At 40.1% G+C, this 15,424-nt stretch overlaps 1 protein-coding gene across 1 annotated transcript in view; it reads right to left on the bottom strand.

The window, feature by feature from the left end:
* Nucleotides 1-272: 272 nt before the first annotated feature.
* The window catches only part of LOC119722655, a 69,681-nt gene continuing 54,529 nt past the window's right edge, over nt 273-15,424 (bottom strand). Inside the window, exons 43-56 of the mRNA XM_038192886.1 lie at nt 14,176-14,379; nt 12,451-12,747; nt 11,515-11,703; nt 10,254-10,457; nt 9,156-9,449; nt 8,192-8,357; nt 6,989-7,167; nt 6,105-6,169; nt 4,510-4,619; nt 2,991-3,151; nt 1,895-2,030; nt 1,591-1,649; nt 1,243-1,315; nt 273-517 (exon numbers count right to left, since the gene is read on the bottom strand). Of these exons, the coding sequence (XP_038048814.1) occupies nt 274-517; nt 1,243-1,315; nt 1,591-1,649; nt 1,895-2,030; nt 2,991-3,151; nt 4,510-4,619; nt 6,105-6,169; nt 6,989-7,167; nt 8,192-8,357; nt 9,156-9,449; nt 10,254-10,457; nt 11,515-11,703; nt 12,451-12,747; nt 14,176-14,379 (2,381 nt within the window). The 3' untranslated portion in view covers nt 273. The remainder of the gene's footprint in view (nt 518-1,242; nt 1,316-1,590; nt 1,650-1,894; nt 2,031-2,990; nt 3,152-4,509; nt 4,620-6,104; nt 6,170-6,988; nt 7,168-8,191; nt 8,358-9,155; nt 9,450-10,253; nt 10,458-11,514; nt 11,704-12,450; nt 12,748-14,175; nt 14,380-15,424) is intronic.

Below are 15,424 nucleotides of genomic sequence, written 5' to 3'. Positions count from 1 at the left end.
ATTACTAGAAAAAATTCACTTCCAGTTACTATTAATTTTTTCAAAGATTTCAAAAGCTGCTATCCAAACAGTGACACTTGTACGATTGGCATACAGGTCGCCGCCATTTTGACAAAAGTTTTTCGATGACATTATCATTCCATTTAAGGTTGGCACATTTGCAGGGCCTAAAGCTAACAAATGAAAAACAGTTTGCATGACTGGTACACACCCCGGGTTTAGCTCTACAAAAAAAAAAGACAAGATGGAATTTTTTTTTTTTCTGTAGCAAGATTACTCTTTCTTCATTGATTCCCTTGTAGTTGTTGCATACAGCGGCTCAGGCTCAACCTCAACCTCCACATTCCCATTGACCTCTCCCTTGAGGTCACTGACCTCAATGACCTCGTCCTTGGGGTCACTGACCTCAGGCACATCATTGGTATTTCCCAGATCTTGGCTAACTTCAGCTTCGTCGTTCATGGATGCCGCAACGGGATTGACATAGTAGACATTGGCGGTCACGCTACTCGGAACCCTGTCGTTAGAATCAACAAAGCATTGGCTTCAGGTCATTAAACAGTAGTGGGCCACATTTCAGGGCACTGCTAATAGATTGTTGGCTAACATACCTGTGTTCATTCACACAGGCTAAGCAGTAAGCACTGCAAAGAGCATACTAACTTTAGAATTAGAATTTGTTAAACCCATTAGCACTTGTACTACATTGAGATCTGGTACACGGTACCCTGTGGAGACATGGGTATAATTCGGGGAACAAAAGATTGTATACGTCTTCACGGGGCAATTTCTATTGATGAATACGTCTCCACAAGATGATCACGAAATAGATATATGGATTTTACTCAAAAATTAGGAATTTCCAAGGTGTGTTGATCTGTCGTAAATTGAAGTATTTTATATAAGTGATATTAAGTCCAAATTTCAGCCCAGGAAATTAATTCTGGTTAAACTAGGAGCATTTTGAAACTAGATTTTCGAACTCAAATTTTTTAGTACACGAGAACAAGGAAATGACTCCACAAGGATACAAATTCCAGTATGTGTGAACAGTGCCAAGGACAATTTAAGGGCTTTTCTGAAGAAAAAAAGGAAATTTTCTATGTGCCATTTTCTATATACTTGGTCTTTTTTTGCTCCTTCAATATCTTCAAAAACATTTGTCCAGTGCTGATCATGACAGGTATTTGTATATAACTTATGCCACTTTCATTTCTCTAATCATTTGGATATCTAGCATACCTTCTTTCATCAGGTGACACAGATTCATTGTCAATGTTAGCGATCAGCTCTGCATCATCTGTGGTCATAAAGTCTACAATGTGCGGGGAAAAATAACAACAGTAAGAACAAAAACATTTTTCAAAATTGGCAAAGTGGTACATCAGCAGCATATCCAGGTTTAGGTCGAGGCCGGGGACCCTAAATTTGTTAGTCCATTAAAAATATTTTCAGAACCTGGTGGTGTTTGCCCAAAAGTAAATAAATTTAGTGAATTACATATTATAAAAACCCATATCTTACAAAAATGCCTTCCAACTTAATCTAATCCCCTTAGGAAAGTTTTGATGTGGAATTCCTATTTCTTACCGTCACGAGACTTCATTTCAACATCGCTGCTGGACAATGATGATCCTGGCCTTTTCTTTCTGTATAATGGCAAAAAAGAAAATGTTTTTCACAGATAACTTCAATTAAAACCTATTTCTTACCTCAGAAATTACCATGACAGTATAATCTTTTAACCAAGATCAATTCTTGTCTGTTCGATACTTGTAAATGTCTTGTACCTTCCTGCTAAATTCCTTCCGCAAAAAGACAAAACCATTAACATAAAAGTGTTGATTTGAACAACCCCCCTCTCAGATATCATCCACTAGCTTACTGTACTAACCTTCTGCTGCTCAGGTCTTTAACAATGACAACCAGCAATATTAGAACCAGAAAACCCAGCACACACAGGAGTGCAATGACCCATGGTTCACTCAGTGGATTGGATTCAGTACGTACAACAAACTGGAACTGTCCATCTGCGGAGAAAAACAGCAAGATTCAATCCTTGGAGTCCTTTAAGTCAATAAGCTGGCTTTCTACAATGGGAATGCAGACCGCATGTAGCCTCCAAAACCGCTTTTCCACCCACAAAAAAATAAAATAAGAATTGGCATTTCTCAAGTGGAACAAAAAATATCCAAAATGTCTATGATTTAAAAAAAAAAATTACTAAAAACCTTCAATTTACTGATTTAAAAAAAAAATTACTAAAAACCTTCCATTTACTCTTTTTTGCTTACTCTTGAAGTAAACATTTTGTGTTCTGTCCATAAATTGTGATAATATGATAAATGGATGATTTCTTTGTCCTCGTAAAAAAAAGGCTTGCTGGCTACTGTGCATAAACGACGCAATTTTACGACCACAGGTTGCAAGCAGTGTTATAGTGGAGTCCAACACAGGTATTCACAAGCACATGATAAGTCATCATTAAGTATCATACATCTCATGACTTTAGGCAGGACTAGTGAATTGCTTTGTGATTTGCTTGTGACCATGATGGACTTGTTATGAACTCTGATGTGATGTCAAGTCCTTCTTTAGAAATCGCTTATTTTATAATCAAGAAATTGTCTCAATGGGGTTCCCTGCACTTTCTCCTTCAATCGCCCACATGTGTTTTACCGTTACCAGACCAAGTTTGTCAGGGCGTGATTTCTGGCTACATGGCATATGCAGGTTTATGGCTTCTGACTAGCGCCCCTTGAACAAAGACGTTGACAAATTGGGGAACCGCCAACACAGGTTGGTAGAGGACGGAACGGCAAACTGAAGGTCACAGGGTCAAACCCACTCCAGTCAATCTTAGTTCAATTTAATTATTATGCAAGCAACTGGTAAGTTTCTCTGTGAGGTTGATTCTATTAAGTTTGTTGACAAAGACTTAATATTTTATTAATGATTATTTTGGGATAAACTATAAGCATTTTATATACCGTTTTCGACATCCGCCCCATATTCATTCAGCATGGACTGCAGTTGACTAGAAGTCAATGCGGCTTGACGTCGCATAGGATCAGTGGGGTCAATCACCCAGAAAGTCACTTGTAATCCTTCAGCTACGTCCTCCAAACTGGCGAAGCGGACCTCTTTGTCTCTGCAGGCAAAAAAAGAAGAAGGAAAACCCACAAATGAAACGTTTAGTTTTAAAAGGTTTACAGACATAAAAGTGAATATGTTATATGGTTTCAGATAGTTATAGACAGAGTTTAGATATAAAGATATGGGATATTTTGTTTTATTTCAGCAATTTATCAAGACTTTGTTCACTGTTTCCCCCCCCCCCCACCTTCCACCAAAACCACCCCTTTCTGGTTGTGAAATCATTGGTTGAAACAACCAGCAACAAAGATATTGTTGTTGCAATTGTTGGGTAACAGGTCTACGGACTACAGTAATTGTTTTGCTTTTGTTGCCCCTAGCCCATCTTGGTGATTAGCTTTCTTATTCTCTTTGTTTTCTCTTGGGTATCGATGTATGTATTGTAGTCTATGTCTACTGTATATTTGGTTTTTTTTCTTTCTTTGGCTGAATAAATAATAATAATAATAATAATATGAAGTCCATCAGCTTTGTACACGGCTGTTGGACATCAGTGTGACCAAGCTATATAAACACTATCAGATTACTGAAAAAACATAAATACTAAAAAAAAAACTTAGTTTTTCACATATCCATCATTGTTTAAAAAAAAAAACATTTGTAGATTTCCCATGTGAAATATATGCAATTAAAACAAAGCAGTTTGCAATTCTGGAAACATGATGGATATGTTTTGTGAGAAGTGTTCCTAACTATTCTCAGAAAATGTATGGAGAAAAAAAACATGAGATGTTTGGCTTTTCAAATAACCACAGTGTGCGCCAATGTTTCCCCTAAACCCCATGGCTATATAAATAGAAAAGATATTTATTGAGATGTGCAAATCAAACGATTACAATGAAGCACCAGAATTTTTTTGGGCAAATCAACCCACTCTCACTGTAAAATACTGGATTCTACAATACATATTACATGTACTGCATGTGGTTTTAACTATCATCAATAATAGTTGAAGCCATCTATTACAGACAATGAAATTCTTTGTCAGATGTCAAAAATTTCCTTATGAAAGCCAAACATTAGTAATAAGGGGTCCCAAGCTGGTTTGTTTGCCAAATACTTACACTGTAAATTTAAAAGTGTCCAAATTCACTCTCTTTTGGAGACAACATGTCTAAACATCGCCCATTCATTTACAGGGATAAATTTTGACCAACTGTTCAGTTAATTTCAGACATTTTGTGGATGAATTTTTGTCAAGATATATGCATCAGACAGAAGGGTGTGGCTTATTTGCTGCCCAAACAATCGATTATTTAATTTTTTGGGGTAACTTGTAGGTCTCAGAAAACAAACCAAAAAACATGGCTGGTGGAGATGAATTTGTTGTTTCATAAAAGGTTAGAGCCTTACGTGAATTCTGCTGTTGCATCTACCAAGCAATTGTCTTCAGCCAGTTTGCAGTAAACATTCAGTTGATTGGCCACAGCGATGGCAAACTCAGTCTGAACAGCTTCGGTGAACTGTAAAAAAAGGTTATGACTTCAGATTTTAAAAATCCTGAATAATATTGTTCCATGCTTAAACCTGGACCCAATTTAACAGTGCTGCTTATCAGTAAGCGTACCTTTTGCTGTGCTTACTGCTTATGGTCTCCATGACATAGACAGAGACTCTGTTAGCAGAAAATCGTGTGCTTATCAGTGCCGTGAAATTGGGTTTTAAAAAGTCACTTTTTTGTTTCTAAAACAACATAACTTGAGTTTGAGTTTGAGAACTTCAACAACATAACTTTTGTCCAAATACCTTCCTTTTTTTTCTCACAAAATTTACCATTCCAAAACCTTTAAATGAAAACTTTAATTTTCAGTGAAATGGACCATTAAGAGAACGCTACCACTATATGATCAAGGATGCCCCCTTCAATGGCGAAAGCACGCATGTACTCGGATTGCTCTATAGATAATTAACTGTGAAGAAACTCTTCCGTTGTCATAGGTGTCATAGGTGTTTTGCTTGTCAAAGGCTTTGATATAGTGTTGATGTACCCTAACATGGCGTGGCCCCTGATGTGGCGCTCTTTGTATTTTCGCCTCTAGTGCTTTGCTAGAGCAAAAATTTTACCTCAGATTTCACAGTTAGTGAAATTTCATCAAGCTCTGAACATTCCCATTCATAAATCCTGAGTTTATATGTACCCGCTTCAAAGTTCCAGAGAAAATCTATTTTGGCGTGATTTTCCAATTTTATTTTGATGTGCACAATGATTCCTATTAAAATGTGCCCAAATTTGAAAAAAAATATAATTTTCTGACATAAGGGGACTCCACTACGCGCCAACAAAAGAGGGCGCGCTTTTACCACTTTTGAGAGACAGGGCACACAGCGCGTGGGTACTGTATGTACTGTACTGGTTTGCGTGCAAAGTACACACGACTTCCTGAATGTGCAAACTGCTATAGCCACAGCGTCTTCACGTGAGCATCAGGCGTTGTCGGCATGTGAATACGTTTGAATTTAACTTGCGATGGTCTTCCAGACTAATCCCCGCCCTAAATAACTTTCGATCATTTGAAATATGCAGTGGATGGACCAGGAACCAGTCTATAGGTCTCCCCCAACTCTCCTTTTCTGGCCCATGAAGGAGTACTTGTGCACAGAGCCCATAGTGGGAAGTCAGTGCAGTTTGCATACTGTACTTTACATCTCATTAATTACACAATGAATGTAATTGACCCACAAAACAGAGTTTGGACAATCACATTCAAGTTTAATTTCCGACATACGTGCGCAAAAGTTTGACATGCATTTACATGCGTATTACGCGTGGGGCTGGAACATACATTTGGCAATGGAGAAGCAATCGTGTTGATGCCCATGTGTGTTGTGGGAGGAGCCTAATGGATCAGTCTGTTAAGCAAGCTTTTCAAATCTGTATTACAGGGGTCACTGAGTGTAAAGCCTTTAGTACATTGTGAAAATAAAACCCATGTAAAGAAAAGACTTACTGATTTGAATGACTGGCTGATGAGCACTATGGTCAGACTGCCTACGCTCTCCCCACTCATGTCAGCTGTCAATCAACAAATCAAACAAATCAAAATCAAAACTTAGAAGCCATTTATTTTGTATTACTAACCAAGTCATGATGTGGCAGGATTATTCGGTTTCACTGATCATTTGAGCATTTAAAATTTTACTTATAAATAAGACTTACATTTGGGATCTTTTGGTATCAAATTTTCTCAATTTTTTCAAGGAAAAATTCACATTAGAGAACTAAAAATGTGCATCAGTCAATTTTGCTTCCCAAATTAATGCTATAACACCACTATAACAAACACAGTAAAGTCCTTCATTATTAAGATTATTCAGCTACCAATATCAGTACAATGATTTAGGAGCAAAAAAGGTGCGGAATTTTTTTTGGTGTAGCCATGTTCTTGATAGTGGTGGTCTACTAAGGAAATAAATATGTGCTTGGCTGGTTTTAAACAAGTATGTTTACAACCGGCTAGGGGCCTGGACACAGATAATGGCCCGAGCCGAATTATCGGTGTGTTCAGGGGTGTACACAATATCCTATATTTACAAGACTAACATTTATAGTGTTACTTCTTAGAGACTCAAAAATGAAATATAAAAACAATACCATGGTATAACAAAACAAGTGTTGTCTGTTGTGATACAGTCCATGGGTTTTGTATGCCCTCCGGGGCAATTGGCACCTTCAGTTTTGCCGCAGGTACCATTTGCTGCCCTTAGGATAGAAAACGCCATGGACTACATCACAGCGACAAAATTGTATAATGAACCACATTCTAGCCAGACATCAATCATATTTTACTCGTCTGCATTACATTCTTGAGCTGCAAGAGTGTCTGTTTCTCACCTTCAGCAGCTGAATACATGAGTGAGAATCCTGACCTCTGGTTGGATTCATCTGAAAGGAATCGCATCCACACCTGGCTAGAGTCAATCATAGCCATCTGGGGCAGCTCACTGCCAGTCAGGGCATACTGAATGTCCACGTCTGGGATCAGGCCAGGGCCCATCATCAAAAAGTCGTGCCTGCGTGATAGTAAAAACAACGTTTGGTTCGTGGAATCAGAGGAAGGGGTGGGGCATCATGGCATGGACTACATGCATGAACAGTACATGGCCTATTGTGAAACTTGTGAGAGATCCAGTCGGGGAGATGGGACGTGTGCGCATTCATTCACACACATATTGCGTGAAGGACGCATGATTAATTTTATCCTGCATGTGCACAAAAACAATAACAGGTGTACGTAGCTGCGCGATGCCGAAACTGAATTTTGAATGCCCCATCACGTATCCGTATACGTGCGATGCCATACGGATATGTGTACAGATTAATGTTGTGCAAAACCCGACCCGAAACCGCAACTGACCCGACCCGTCCCGAAGTCGGTTTCGGGTCGGGTCGGTTTGTCGATCATTTCAGTCGGGTCGGGTCAGTTCGGTTCTGTCTCTGCAATTTTCGGGTCAGGTTGGGTCAGTTAAGCCATTTTGAAAAAACTTGAAATAAACCCAAAAAAAACCTGAAACAGTTCGAAAATGCACACGGTGTAAAATTCATTGCAGTGTCACTGTGCCTGGTATATACGACCTAAGAGTAGTTTGCGGGCTATCACACACGGTCTGTAATATGTAGGCCCACCAGTAGGTCACATTGTGAGTACCGTACGGTATGATTCAGTTACTGAGAGATGATGATTTTCATGAGACGTGGGTAAGTTCAGCCACAAAATGCAGACACAGTTGCCTAAGCCAGATATTCGTTTTTCTGTGGGTCGTTTCAGTTTTGGGTCGGTTCAGGTCGGTTTTTGCTTGATTCTTGGTCAGGTCGGGTCAGTTTTAGGGAGTTCAGATTGGTTTCGGTTTGGATTTGGTTTATATCTATATTGTTTCGGATCGTTTTGGCCTGGTCAACCCGACCCAATGCACAACATTACTACAGATACATCACGTTTTTCCCGGATGCCGTAACTCTTTATTGTTTAGCCCCTGTTACTTGTGACTTACTTGTGATGGACTAGTAATGGACACACAGGACAGAATGTATATTTACCCCTTTTCCAGGTCAAAGTCCATAAATTCTATCTGGACAGATGCTGCAGCATCTGGCAGTGAGATAGTGTAGACACATTCTTGGAAGGCAGGGTAAGCGTCTGGGTAGTTAGGCGATGCTATCATACCACTAGATGCCGTCCAGTCAGTCTCGCCACAAACCCCAGCTTGTAACAGGATGGGGAAAAGAGATACAGCAATTAGAACATTGTCTTCAACTCCGTCAATGTTAAAGGTAGATCATTTTGTCACTTGTTAAAAGAGCTAGACTCTGGCTTGTAGACCCAAGCAGCATCGATGCCGAGGTGACATGATCTTTAACCATATTGGTATTGACTGTCTCTGGGCAGACAAAAGTGCCCAAAATGTAAAGAAGGGCCCTTAACAACTAACCTGATGTACTTTTAGCTCAGTGAATGCTGTATATTCCGAGAAAACAATATTCTAGGAACTCGATTTCCAGTTCAAAAGTTGCCGAGTCATGCTTTGAATTGCACCTGAAATCAGCATCCATGACACGTTCTCATTCAGCCAATTGCAGCTGCGCTATATCACGCTCTGAACCGACAAGAATAGCAACTGCGTGCGCATGTGCGTCGTGTCAAGCTTGCGTGCACCCACTCACGGATTTGCCGAATTACAAACCAGCTTCGAACGGAAATTTCCAAAAATGCGTCACTTGATGAATCTTTGGAAATGGCCTTCTTTTATTGTTTTTTTTTCAAAATGACAGCATGCCAGAAAGAATAATTTCACAGGGAGTTTATTGCCATTACTATCTTTAAACCAAGTAAGCTTTGGAGGATTGAGGCTGAATCTAATATTTACATGGTAGCAATAGCAGGATTTTGAAGGATTGAGGATGGTTCCTGTAGCCAAAAGGGCCTAGGGGTTCAATTAGAATAATTAGGCAAAGACTTGAACTGCTCAATTATGAGACTGCACACAAACTTAATTCATCTTACTTTGGGGTAGCTGTATTCGAACTGATCTACTCTCCAGATCCAGCTCGTCGTCCTTAGTGAATGCTCCGATGTAGAAGACATACGTAGCCCCCGGACTGAGGCTCTTCAGCAACACCGAGCTGGTTGCACCGCCCTCTACAGTCAATGTCTTGCCAACCTTTTCCTCCTCGTACACGATGCGATAGCCGCGGACCTCACAGTTGTACTCTGAGGGGGTCCAGCTAAGCCGGATGGTGACTGGATCATTGGCTCGGCCACGGAATAGGGTGGGACCTTGTTCCTCGGAAGTAAAGGCTACAAAGCAGGAACGGGGAAACGGGATATAAATACCATGAGCGCTAAGGTTTCAGACAAAGTATGCTTGGGTATAGACTCCTTGCATGGACAGTAGATGGTGCTTTGTGACAACTTTCAAGAGCCCCAGTGTGAGGGACACGTCACGTCATGTCTCTCCAAAAGATCTCCCTCGATCCAACTCCCTTTTTGCAACCATTGAGGGGGTACTTGTGCACAGAGTCTATTGATAACTTTATTTCGATTATATATTTACTGATATTGTACGAACCAAGACTGGGACCTGGATTTAATTCCCATTAAAGTTCATTCTTGAGAATCTCTGGCTGCATCGTAACTGACCTATCGCGGTAGAATTGCGTCAACACAGCTTGTGAAATATTGTCCAAAAACATGCTATACAAATGGACGCGGAGCGCGCAACATCTGAGACAAACAAAAGTTAGCATACAAAAATTCCATAGGATTGTCTAAGAGACGTGGCTAATTCGTCAACTGCGATAGGTCAATTGTCTAGAGCTACACAGTATTGTCTACACACTATCGTCTACACCGTATTGTCTTGAGGGATGTGTGGCTTAGTGGTTAGGGTTTGTAACTCATGATCAGAGGGTCAGGGGTTCAAATCCAGCCGATGGCCATATGTTGTGTCCTTGGGCAAGTCATTACACCCCCACTTGCCCCTCTCTCTGTTGATTGTACACTTTTAGTCACAAGTACACTGTACGGCAAATCTGAGCAACCATTACAGTCGGGTCAACTTTAAAGCTTTGCGCTTTTCTTTGTCACTCACAAACAACTCACCTTTTGGATTGATCTCACATATGTACTGCATGGGTCGCTGGCAATTCCAGTCATTCCACAGCCCTGTCTGCAGCATCTGGCCACAGTCTTGGCTGTCGTCTAAGTCGTTGGGCTGATTGCTGCCCCAGTTACCGCTGGCCCAGGTTCCTGGTGCTTGGCAGTCCACCCAGCGCCAATCACCCTCTGTGCCTTGGTCATAGAAACCTGGAATCGAGGCATCACAGATAAAAACAAAGAAAGCAGATTATATTATTGTCTGTTTGACACTGATTGTGTCTCTTGGTTAGTCATGGAGTGCCGTGAACTCAAGATTTTGGTAAATCTGCAGATAATGGAGTAGTGGTACCTATGTCTTCAGGCAAGACACTTTACACTTATTGCTTCTCTCCACCAGGAGCACATGGGAACCTGTGAGGGCTTGGCTTTTGTGTATGATTTAGTTATATGCACTGAAATGGCAGCATCTTGCTGTATGCTCCCCAGGCAGCTTGAATGGTCTAATGAATGCTTTCATGGGTCCGAAAAATCAACTTATGGAAATGAACCATAATGTAACAACCTATCAATTTATACCGAAAATTTCATTAACTACAAAAATGTATGTTAAATAAAAAAAGCATTTAGTGCGGTTGAGGCCGATTCATACTTAACACAAAAGAAAAAGCAAATTGAACTTTCTGACGTTAACAACAGATGTTTCATTGAGACTTTCTTCACTTCCCTAACAAATTTGTTTTGCCCTCAACTTGCATGGTATATGTACCAGCCCATTTCCATATGACTCCACAAGTACAAGCTACTAATCCACTAATGGTAATCAACCATTCCATGGTCCCTCTTTAAAGACAAATTAACAAGTATCCACCAATCTTACACTCTACATCAACTGTCACTTATCTATAATATATCTATAAACTATCTAGTATGCTGTTGACCAGATAACTATAGTCAACTCTCTAAGCACTCCACAAGTATCCACCAATCTGTGCTCAATGTTCATGCACAATTTTTTTTTTATAATCTTACATTAACTACCAACCAAATATCATATCAACAACTGTGAATTCAACAGATGAACACACCAATCCACCAATCACCACCTAGCGTTCTGTTGGCTAGATAACTGTAATCAACTCTCTAAGCACTACTCAACAAGTATCCACTAATCTGTGCTCAATGTCGATGCACACTTTTGCTTATATTTCACATCAACTATGAACCAAATACAATATCAACAACTTGAAATCCAAAGAGCACTTACCAATCCACCAATCACCGCCTAGTGTTCTGTTGACCAGATAACTGTGTTCTTCCTGGGTCTCTACGATGACTAAGTCCCCATCAGTGACGCTCTGGCAGTCTGCTCTTGCCTCCTCCCACGTCTTCTGTTGGATGCCAAACTTGTAGCATTTGTAGTCTAGTCCAGGCTCCCATCCTTCCTCACACAAACCTGCAAAAACATTGAGAGTACTTCTCAGATCTTTTCTCAAGTATTTCATGGATACGGAATCAAAGGTTGGTTCCCAAATAACTTTTGAAGTCACGTTAATTCCGATGTAACCTAATTACATGATTGTTATTCTACTATACATGTAGTACCGAATATGGGTCATTCTATACATCTATGATTTTATAATTCTGAATGCACTTATTTATGCAGTCGTCCTCAAAGAGTGATTATGAGCAAACTACCTACCCAATAACTAAAAAATAATTTGAAGTTCTTGATGATACTTGAATGGCAAATTACAAAGGGGAGTAAGGTTGGCGTAGCGGTACTTTCCTTGCCTTTCACTGCTGTGACCCGGGTTCAAATCCCGCCTGGGCCAACATGTGGATTGGGTTTTCAGTCCCTGTCTATGATTCCATGGGTTTTCCTCAGAACATTCTTCAAGGGTTTTCTCTCACATCTAAAACTGTAATTTCTTCTCATTTCCCTCTCTCTATAGGTTTGTTCATGTTTGTGAGCTACAGTGCCTAGGGCGCTTGTGAGGAATCCTTGGTTTCATTAAATACCAGAAATAATTAATAATAACAATAATAATAACTAAGGTACCAGGGACAGAATATATGTCACACATTGAGCCCTAAATTTGTAGAATGACCCATATGAAAAATGACACCAACAAATTGAATAAAATGTACTTGCCATAATTTCTAATTGTCTATAATGCTAAAATGCCTGTCAAATACGTACCATCTAGAGAGGGAGTGACGATAGACACTCTTTCACTGTAGGGTAACAGTTGCTCTTGGGTGAAGGCAGCGATGGCAAAGAAGTAAGTGAAGCCATCTAGCAGGTCAGAGATTATCACACTAGAGGTATTGCCCCCTAGTACCTCCGTGAAACCGTTGATGATTGGATCATTGTAGTTGATCCGGTAGCCAATCACGTCACAGGAGACCAGGGAGGGGCGCCAACGCACCAGGACGCTGTTGGGCGTGTCTTCAGCAAGTCGGAGGCGGGTCGGGTTGCCGTCGCTCGGATCAAACGCTGGAGGTTGAGAGAACAGTTAACATAATTGAGTAAACTGTACAACAGACTTTAAAATCAGTCTTAGAGTAAATTAATCTAAGGTAAACCCAAAGACTTGAATAAAGGCTAAAGCCAACCTCAGGTCGCCCTTGCGACAACACAGATCAGTCGGCAACTGACTTTTCAGGATCAAGCTGTGCCTGAGCTACGACCATTGGGAACATTTGTGTTCGGGGGCCGATTTTGTGTGACCTGAGTGTTACTGCAACGATATTAGGACGATCGGAAGAAGTCAGCGCTCAAAGAAATCAACAGTCGCAAGAGTAGAAAAATTTCAACTTCTACGACAAAGTCGCATTCGTGCGTGCATCAAGACATCCTTTTTTCATTGTGTAGCCAATCAGCACACTACACACCGGCACTCCGCGTTCTGCGCAACATCACGCAGTACGCACCACGCGCGCGTCAATCACCATATAAGGAGATTGTTTACTACTACTCGTGAGAGGATATTCCATACCATAGCTAGAGGGGTGTTTAAAAAAAGCAATAAAGTAAAATTGTCAAACAAAATCGTTTGAAATGTATAATTTTTGACTTGTGTCGAATTTTTGACTCAAAAAGTATTTGTGAATGGGAATACAAGTACATTTAAGACCGTATCAGAGGAATGCGCGCTGATAATGGATCAAGCCGAACCGACCAAGCACATAATTATTCCCTTATTGTCAAAGAAGCCACATGACTGTCTATACTGTGGAATCGTGGTGGATCGTCGCGTCTTGGGTGACATGAGCATGGATGCGAATATTTTGGTTGGGATGCCACTTGTTTCAAGAGAATCACATCGTTTCTCAGTTTTGTGACCTGAGTATTATTTTTCTGCTTGATGCTGACAGTGCCGTCGTGGTGTAAGCAAATCGCAGGTCGACCTGAGGCCAGCTTAAGACTCATGAACGTCAAGAACACTCAACTCTAACATATTACGAAATTGAAATTACATAAGTGATTTCCCAGGAATAACTCATTTTTGTTGGCAAAACCATTGTAAGGACATGTTAATTAGATTTTTATTGTACTAAAAACAATCTGATTAGTGATTTTTAATTCAGAGATTAATTTACAAAATGTGTGACTAAAAAAATGTATCAGAATGTTTTGGAGGTATTTTCCAATTATGATATTTTTTCATAACTAAGTTAATGATACTACATTCAGTAAAAAGAATGAGTTGGGCAAATGAAAGGAAATTTAAGGATAGAAAGATTTGGGATAATTTTGTTGCAGTTTTAAGTATAGGCTACATGGGATAGAGTTCAGAAAAATACAAAGAATCAAACCTTTTCTAAAAGAAAAATCTGAAGACTTATTAACTGGGATACTTCAAGTCAGAGAAAGCAGATGTGTTCTAATTGTGATTCAAACAGAATGAAGAGAATGTCTTACGTTTAGGAGAGATTTCACAAATGAACTGCATGGTGCGATCACACTGCCAGTCATTATATTTGCCATCGTTCAGGATCTGTCCACAATGCTGGTTACCGTTGAGATTGTTGGGTTGGTCTGCGCCCCAGTTGGACGCCGTCCATGGGGAGGGGGTGGAGCAATCTACCCAACGCCAGTCACCCTCGACTGAGACGTCATAGAAACCTGACCAATAGAATCAGAGATGCTGGTTACTCTGCACATAGTGTGGTGAAGGCCTCTGCCGTTATGCTCTATACAAGAAAGGCCAAACTTATACCACATGGGAATGCAAACGGAAAGTACTGTTGAAATTGCGACGCATTCATGGCGTAATTCACTAGAGCTGAATAACGTTTTAACTTTGGCAAATTCGCATAGCCGATATTTGCCTTGACATTACAACAAGCATGAACTAGCCTTTATGCTTCATGCTCACATCATACCAAATTTAAACATTTGTTCCATTGCTAGAGCATTACTGCCCTGACTAGGATGCTTATTAAGTAGATACAGTTTCATAGTACCTGAGTTGTACAATTTAGATTATGGATAAAAGCGAGTACTTTTCAATTTTAATTATTTTTTGACTCACAGGAAAAACACCTGTGGAAAAATGGCTTTTGGAAAAATGCTGACACTTGTGGCCATCCTGGATAAAAAGTGCTCACTCAGGTTCAGTCTCAAGAGTTTTACATTTCCATTCTTTACTTGAGATTCTTGATTGTTTCCATTCTTGTTTTGGTGCGTTCGGTGATTCAACAAAATGAGGAACACATAATGAAATATTTTTCCACAATTAGGTCAGTTTTAAAACTTTGCTGTAATGACAGCTCTGGTTCCATGATTTACGAGCTTAATTAAGTCCATCAGAAGTCCAACACGAGTCCATCCCAAGTCCTCCAGTCCCACTTCAAATCATAAGCTCTTCAAATAAGCTTTGAAGGCATTCCTTTGTTACCATTCACCTGTTACTTGTGACTGGACTTGTGATTTACTTGTGACTGGACTTGTGATTTACTTGTGACTGGACTTGTGATTTACTTGTGACTGGACTTGTGATTTACTTGTGACTGGAATTGTGATTTACTTGTGACTGGACTTGTGATTTACTTGTGACTGGACTTGTGATTTACTTGTGACTGGACTTGTGACTGGACTTGTGATTTACTCGTGACTGGACTTGTGACTGGACTTGTGACTGGACTTGTGATTTACTCGTGACTGGACT

The sequence above is a fragment of the Patiria miniata genome, unplaced genomic scaffold, assembly GCF_015706575.1.
Source record: "Patiria miniata isolate m_02_andy unplaced genomic scaffold, ASM1570657v1 HiC_scaffold_16, whole genome shotgun sequence".
Classification (NCBI taxonomy): Eukaryota; Metazoa; Echinodermata; class Asteroidea; order Valvatida; family Asterinidae; genus Patiria; species Patiria miniata.
This window is presented reverse-complemented; position numbering and strand designations above follow the sequence as displayed.